The sequence below is a fragment of the Camellia sinensis genome, chromosome 13 (assembly GCF_055761805.1).
Source record: "Camellia sinensis isolate YWXY chromosome 13, ASM5576180v1, whole genome shotgun sequence".
Lineage (NCBI taxonomy): Eukaryota > Viridiplantae > Streptophyta > Magnoliopsida > Ericales > Theaceae > Camellia > Camellia sinensis.
The window spans coordinates 73,916,613-73,924,691 of NC_138973.1; the positions used below are offsets into that span (position 1 = coordinate 73,916,613).

Here is an 8,079-nt window from a genome sequence, read left to right on the forward strand (position 1 = left end):
GGTAAGACTGATTTTTTTTTTTTTTTACCTGTTTGAATCTTTTTGACCGGTTTGAACCTACCTATTTGAAAGGGAACCGGTCGACCGGTGGGTCAACCGGCCGGACATCCGGTTAGTTGACCGGTTGGCCCACCTCAATGGTCAAGCACAGTGAAATACTGATATACAGAGTTTGTGCTCAGTTTGATAAAATATTTATTCCATTCTCATTTTGATATCAAATTGATAAAATTATTAGAGTTTGAAAAAATCACTTTTTCATTAAATTTTAAATCTGATGCATGGTTTGATGCACCGTTAAAGATGATCTTAAGCTTACAAACGAAATCAAAAAATTTTAAAAATCAAAACCAAACCAGCTCAGCCTCCATTTGGAAAGTGGGTTGGTTTTTTGACTTTTTAACTATTTTAGCTTGGGGCTAAAAAGTCTAGTTTGGGAAGGATTTTTTGACTTTTTGATTTTTTTGACTTTTTTTGTGAGAAATGAGTGTAATGACTATGAATTGAATTTGATATTTTATTTTTTATGATTAAAATAACTTATTTTATTTTTTTATAACTATTTTAATCCCTAACTCACCAAAACCAACTTCCCAAACAACGTCGTAAGGTTTAGAATAGCTGTTTGTTAATAATTAGTGGCAGACTGCCATATACCAAACGAAACCCCCACATGCATACACGACGACCGTACGACTGCTTAAATATTCTTTTTTTTTTTTTTTTTTTTAACTGAACTGCTTAAATATTCATGTGACGAAACTCTTGCGCCCAATCCTCCACTCTCTCTGGTATATCTGTCCTTCTCTTTTGGACTTTGGATCGAATATGAGAGAATCTTTATCATGTGCTCCTTTCTTTTCCTGTTATCTTTACATTCATCATTTTGCTACTCGCTTTCTCTCTCTCTCTCTCTCTGTCTCGACCATTCCACATCTTTCTGTTTTAGTCATTAGCTCAAGCACACACCCCAAAATCCATAGCAAAAGCTAATCATCACCACCTTTACTAAAAGTGTTTCAACTAAAGACTCCTGATCTGTTTCCCATTTAAGTATTTATTGTTTCTACTGTTTTTCCTTTCTTCTTAGCACTCAAATCTCCATTTTAATTTGCTCCTAATTTGTGGGTTTTATTACCCACCCTTTGGTTTTATTGTAGACCATAGTGTATCAGATTTCTGGGCCAAAAGGCCAGATCTTTGATGTTTTTATTTATTTATTTTCTGTTTTTGTTTTTGTTTTTCCTCTCAAGAGATCCAAAACAAAAGAAAATACAAAAAAGTTGTCATTCTTGCTGTTCCCTCTTAACTGTTAAAATCTTGGTGTACCCATTTGCTAGATTAATCCCAAAATCTAGTAATAATATCATATAGTATATACATACATGTACACGTATGTGTTTGATGAGTGTCCTGAATGAGTTCAGTACAAATCAGGAAATAATTTACCACTGTGTTCCTTGTGTGGTGGCCTTATAATCTTTATGGCCAAGGAGTGTGAGCATTATTTGACCTTTTCTTCTTGCTTTTTCTCTAGTTCCCAGCTAGCTCACTGACTGGCCAGAAAGGACCTATACTTGAAATTTTGGTCCCTGAAGCTTTTGCATTTTGAACTCTGATGGCAAGACCCAACTGGATTTGTGTTATCTCTGCTTCATGTTTGGTTCAGAAAACCAAGAAAAGTCGTTAAATTCAGGAACACTTTTCTAAGAATCGAGAAAGATCCAAGCTCCTGTTCAAAAAAAAAAAAAAGAAAAGAAAGAAACTTGATACCTCGGTCCTCCTGTTTCCAAAAATGTGTCCTATGGTTCTGAGATCTGATCAAGTGGTGGGATTTCTTGCATGATTCTATATATATATATATATATAGAGAGAGAGAGAGAGAGAGGTGAACACTAGAGTGGTACAGTATGGCTTCTGGGGGGCACCATAACCAGGAAGGAGTGCCAGAAGATCTCAGAAACCAGCTTGCTGTTGCTGTTAGAACCATTCAGTGGAGCTATGCAATCTTCTGGTCTATTTCATCAAGACAGCCAGGGTATTCAACATTTTCTCTTCTCTACTTTATTTTTGTTCTCTTTTTTTCTTCTTCTTCTTCTCTTTTATTTTCTTTTTTAATGATTTTCAGAATTTTTACTTTTTTTTTTTTTTTTTTTTTTTGGGGGGGGGGGGGGGGGGGGGGGGGGGGGTTCTTTTTCAGTTTTTTCTTCGAGAGAAAGGGGGAATTGTCTTAGGTTTCCAAATTATCTCCAATTAGGCTGCTGTTTGTGGGAAAGTTACTTTCTAAAATGGGTGATTTGAAAATGTTTTTGGGGCTTAAATAGAAACTTTTACTTTGAAATGGAATGTTTTTCCACACTTTTTTGTAAATTTAAAGAAAATTTCAGGTCTGCTTATAAAATCTAGTATAATGTGGTAACTGCAGAATCAAAACTCATGCTATTGACATCAAATTTGTGATGTTTGCCCTTTTAATCCACAGATATAATGAAATTGAACTTTGTGGCACTTCTCATATTTTGCATTATTCTCTAGTTTAGCTATCTTAATTAAATAAATTACTGTCTACTTTTCATAGTTGTCCTAGTTGTCTTTTATTTTTGCTTCTTTTTTTTTTTAATTACAGTATAATTATTGTTAGAAATTTATTTGAATATGAGCACAAACAATTTCTTGCAACATATAGCCTCTCCCAAGCATATCTAGTTAGTTAATTTAGTTTATTGATTGTGATGGTATTGTATTGGTAGAGTATTGGAATGGGGTGATGGGTATTACAATGGAGATATTAAGACCAGGAAAACAGTACAAGCAGTAGAATTCAATGCAGACCAACTGGGGTTGCAGAGGAGTGAACAACTGAGAGAACTTTATGAGTCTCTCTCCACGGGCGAAAGCAGCCCACAAGCCAGAAGGCCTTCAGCTGCATTATCCCCGGAAGACCTCACCGATACCGAGTGGTATTACCTGGTTTGCATGTCATTTGTATTCAATATTGGCCAAGGGTAACTTCTCTCTTTTTTTACCATTTCTCTCAATTTATTATTATTAGTCCATCGGACTTCACTCATTATTTAAACATTCAATAGGGTCCACAATTCATTACAATTGGGACTATTAGGCAATATACATTGATACAGAGTAGATTTCTACTCACTTTGTTTTGGTGCTGAAGAAATTATCCTTTTCCTTTAGAACTATTCTGTTTTCATGTGGCCATAAATTTTCTTACTAGTATCCATGTTGGGGACCGCAGGATTCCCTTATTGCTGAACCACTGCATTGCTTTTGTTTGGATTTGGGGCTTATATAGTAACAATTTGTAGTTTTAGGGCGTGTTTGATTGTGTTTTTACTTTCAATGTTTTAGAAAACAAAAACAACAAAAATTTTCAAAATCACCCATCTTTTTCGTGTCCCTTGCAACTTTTTTCGTGTTTCCTAAACAGTGGTTTTTTTAGAAAATTTTCTTGAAAATAGTTTTCAGAAACAGTTCACCAAACAAATTCTCTTATGCATCTTAACCATGTTAACTTATTCTCCAGGTTGCCTGGAAGAACATTAGCAAATGGCCAACCCATCTGGCTATGTAATGCTCATTATGCAGATAGCAAAGTCTTCAGTCGTTCTCTGCTCGCAAAGGTAACTTCCTGTTTCTTGGCGGCAGAGCTTAATGTGATAAAAAACTCCTTTTTTCATGGAATTCCTATTATGCTCAAACTAACTCCATAAACTGAATTTCTGTTTGTCTCTTTTCAACTGCCGGATTTTCACTGATTATATCCTATGCAGAGCGCATCTATTCAGGTACCATTGCCTTCTTCTGCTTCATCTTTTTTAAAAAGAAACCCCGTGTGCTAATATGATTATCCTAAGAAGACCAAGTATTAGCAAAATGTTAAAATGTGTGTGTACATGAATCAAATGCAAGACAGAAGCCTGTTTATATAGACAATGCTTTACCAAAAACTAAATTGTCATTTTGTGCTATGGAGTTTTCTCTTCTAATTATGTATTTAATGAGATAGCCCCTTTTTACTGGCAGACTGTGGTATGCTTCCCATTTTTGGGAGGTGTCGTTGAGCTGGGTGTAACCGACCTGGTAAGTTAGTGTCAGAAGCTTACACAAGGTCGATTTGATAGAGTTTTCTTCTGCATCTAATTTTGAGCCAATTTCCTCTGATGTAATTTGTTGTTTTTTCTCAAGATTCTTGAAGATCCTGGTTTCATTCAACACATTAAAACTTCCTTCTTGGAGATTCCATACCCAATTGTTTACGAAGCATCAGACAAAGACCTTATTCATGCCACGCTTGATCGGGACATTCTTGATGATACCAATTTTAATCCAATTGTTGGATGTGAAGAACTAAATGTTTGTTCTCCCAATGACAGCTCAAACAAGTTTGGGCTTAACGAGGAATCATTTATGGTTGAAGGCCTAAACGATGAAGTTAGTAACTGTGTCCATAATTCCATGAGTTCCAGTGACTGTATATCTCAAACTTTGGTTAGTCCCAAAACGGTCTGCCCTTTTCTCAAGGGACAGAATGAAAATGACGGTTTTCTCCTTGACCTACAAGAACAGAATCAGATGAAACCTGCTTCAACTGGCCTTCAAGACAATGATATCCATTATCAAAGTGTTCTTTCAACTCTTCTCAAGACCTCCCACCAGTTGATTTTGGGACCGAATGTTCGAAACTGTAATCAAGAATCGAGCTTTGTAAGCTGGAAGAAATGCAGTTTTGTGGGTATTCAAATGCCTCGAATTGGAACTCCACAAAGATTGTTAAAGAAAGTGCTATTCGAAGTTGCTCAAATGCACAGTGTTTTTTTGCTTGATTCTAGGGAAAATAATGGAGAAAGAGATGGACTATGGAGACCGCAGGTTGATGACATTGATTCAAACCATGTGTTGTCAGAGAGAAGGAGAAGGGAAAAAATAAACAAAAGATTTTCGGTTCTTGGATCATTGGTCCCTTCAACTAGCAAGGTACTTCAATCTATAGTCTCACAAACATCAGTTTCATTGAAGAGACGGTTCACTAGAGATTTTGTCTTTGTTCGTGCAGGTTAATAAAGTGTCCATACTTGACAATACAATTAAATACCTAAAAGACCTCGAGAGAAGGGTTGAGGAGTTGGATTCTTTCAAGGAGGTTGTAGAGCAAGAAGCCAGAACAAGAAGGAAACCCCAAGATTCAGCAGAGAGGACATCCGATAACTACGCCAACAACATTAAGAAACCATTAATAAACAAGAGGAAAGCTTGCGACATTGGCGAAATAGAGCCTGAGATCAACCAAATGGTGCTGAAAAATAGTTCAAATGATAGTGTAACTGTCAGTATGATCGAAAAGGATGTTTTGATTGAGGTTAGATGTCCATGGAGAGAGTGCTTGCTTTTAGAAATCATGGATGCAATTAGTCATCTTCATTTAGATTCTTACTCCATTCAATCAACTAACACTGATGGGATTCTCTCCTTGACTGCCAAATCTAAGGTTTGGACCAGCATTACCTGAAATTTTAGGAATATTTATTTCATTTATCAATTTTTTTCACAATTTTCATATAGAACACACAGTAATATTCACGGGTATTCATTTTTATTTTCAAGTTTATGTAGGTTTTTTTTTTTTTTTAGTTACTGATTTTGTTGATGATTATTATTTCCTAATGGCTATTTTAACTATGACCCTTGTGCTTAAATTGCAGTTCAAGGGATCCAAAGTCGCCTCAGCGAGAATTATAAGGCAAGCCCTTCAGAGAGTGGTTAGAAAGTGATGAAGATCGTCCTCACGTCGACAATTATGGGTTGTTTTGAGTTTTTCAAATGTGCTGCAGAGCTTCAATTAGTGTAAAACTGTGTATTTTTCGTAATATTGCATTAGGATCTCTAACTGTCAACAAAAGTAGTGGTTTTTTCTTCCCAAGTAGAGCAGACCAATAAACTGAAGTGTTAATTATGTATTCTGAGTTTGTAACATTCCCAGGATAATTATTCTCCTCTTTACATCAGAGAGAGCTTGACCACCGAATAGTTCTTACCCGTAGTTGTAAGCATCTGAAGTTTACTCTGCAGAGGTGGTTTCCTCATCAGAAAAACAAAAACAAAAACACTGTTTAGGTTTTGTATGGAGATGAAATTGGTGACATGCCATTGTCATTTTTTTCTTTTGAAGTAAAGATGTTTCACTTTAAACAAAGGATTGGTTTTGTGTTAGTCAAAAAGGAATAGAGATAGAGAAAGAGAAAAATGAGTGAATGCTAAGTTTTGCTATTATATATAGGGTTAATTATACTTTTCACCCTTTGAGTTTGACTTAAATTTCACTTTGATACCTATTATTTCAAACTCTGAACAATTTGATTCTTGCACTTTAAATCTAATTTTAGTTTGATTCTTTCGTTCAAGTAAAAGGTTAAAGTTAATAATTTTAAAATACTTATCAGTTTCCTAAGATATACACGGAAGAAAAAAATAATAAAAATTTGGTTTGGCGAACCAAATTGTAACTAGATTTCAAGTGCAAAGACCAAATTATTTAATTTAAAACTATAAAGATTAAAGTAAAATTTAAGTCAAAATATAAGATTTAAAAGTATAATTAACTATATACATATATATATATATATATATATATATGATTTCTAATTTCCAGCATTTAACTGTTTGATGAATAATCAATCCAAGAGAAAAAGTTTAAATAATTGTTTTCGTCTTTGTTTTTGCTTTTGCTTTCTTTCTTTTGGTAATCTATACTATATATTAAGAAAAAAAGAATTTCTAATTTGAAGGGATGTGAGGGCTCTAGGTGCTCAACTTAAATTTCTCAATTTTTTAATTTAAAAAAATAATAAATACTCATGTGTCTCATATAATTTTTGAATTAAACAAATAAATAAATAAAATCTCTTCAAACCCATCTCCTAAAATCATGGGTTAACTACCAATAGGTCCTAATAGTTGGACTTTAATTTTCATCAAGTCCTATTGAAAATAAGTCTTGGTAAAATTGTCGCTAAAAATAATTTTTTTGTGACAATTTTTTATATATGTCGCTAAAAATTGATAATTAGTAACTTTTTTTATCATGATTTTTATAAATTGTCATTAAAACTTACAATTAGTGACATTTTTTTATAATAAATTTTTCTTATAAGACCTATTAGATAATAAATCCACTTATTAGGACCTATACGTAAGTACTCCTAAAATCATTGACCAAAATTTCCTAAAATCAAATACATAAACACAATTTGTTGACCTTCCAATTTAAAGAAATGAATTAAAAATTTATTTGTCCATCTTCTAACTTTTTTACCTAAAATCATTCCTTCCCTAAAATAAAACAAAGAAAGGCCAATTCAAATTAGTTAACATAATTTTTGAATTAAAAAAATAAATAAATGACATTTCTTCTAAATCTTCTAACATCTTTACCTAAAATAAAATAAAATAAAGATCAATTCAAATTGATCATTGCCTAAAATCAAATTTTCAATTTAAAAATATAATAAAAATTCATGTTTCTCACATAATTTCCAAATTAAACAAACAAATAAATAAAATATGTTCAAACTAATATTTTTAGTGCTCTAATATCTCAAACTAATTTTTCTAATTTTTTGATTTAAAAAATGAAAAAAATCTAATTAATTAGCCTGTTAAGAAATAAATTTTAGAATTCAAAATTATGAAAACTGTCCTATAATTTTTGGATTTTAAAAGGAGAGAATCACACAAATATAGAATACGAAAACTTAAAATTATGCCTTTCCATTTTTTTTTTCTTTTCGCAACCTAGCCGTACCTATAAATTTCCGTAACCTTGCCTTTATATTTGCATGGATCAAAAACTAGAATAGAGTTATGTTATGATCAATGGAGACGGTGAGCAGGCGGCAGCGATGATGATGATGATGATGATGATGATGAGCTCCGCAAGAGTATCATTAGTGAAATCACATCCCTTGCTAAAGCTTAATGTTTTATCTAATATCAACTTTTTTTTATTGACTGCTTCTAACTTGAGACATAGAAGACATGCATATATACAAATCTAAAGTTATA

General features: G+C 33.1%; 1 protein-coding gene across 3 annotated transcripts; it reads left to right on the plus strand.

The window, feature by feature from the left end:
* The first annotated feature begins 824 nt into the window (after nucleotides 1-824).
* Nucleotides 825-6,211, plus strand: LOC114281823 (transcription factor GLABRA 3). Of its 3 annotated transcripts, none has more exons than XM_028224418.2 (8): nucleotides 825-2,038; nucleotides 2,751-3,005; nucleotides 3,545-3,641; nucleotides 3,792-3,806; nucleotides 4,045-4,101; nucleotides 4,207-4,995; nucleotides 5,075-5,506; nucleotides 5,721-6,211. In XM_028224418.2, exons 1-8 carry the CDS (start codon nucleotides 1,911-1,913, stop codon nucleotides 5,787-5,789), a joined length of 1,842 nt encoding a protein of 613 aa, XP_028080219.2. In that variant the 5' UTR covers nucleotides 825-1,910; the 3' UTR covers nucleotides 5,790-6,211. The 3 variants fall into 3 exon arrangements, with proteins under 3 accessions (XP_028080219.2, XP_028080220.2, XP_028080221.2); XM_028224419.2 differs by having other exon boundaries at nucleotides 832-2,038; nucleotides 2,751-2,960; XM_028224420.2 differs by lacking the exon at nucleotides 2,751-3,005 and having other exon boundaries at nucleotides 919-2,038.
* The last annotated feature ends 1,868 nt before the right edge of the window (nucleotides 6,212-8,079 follow it).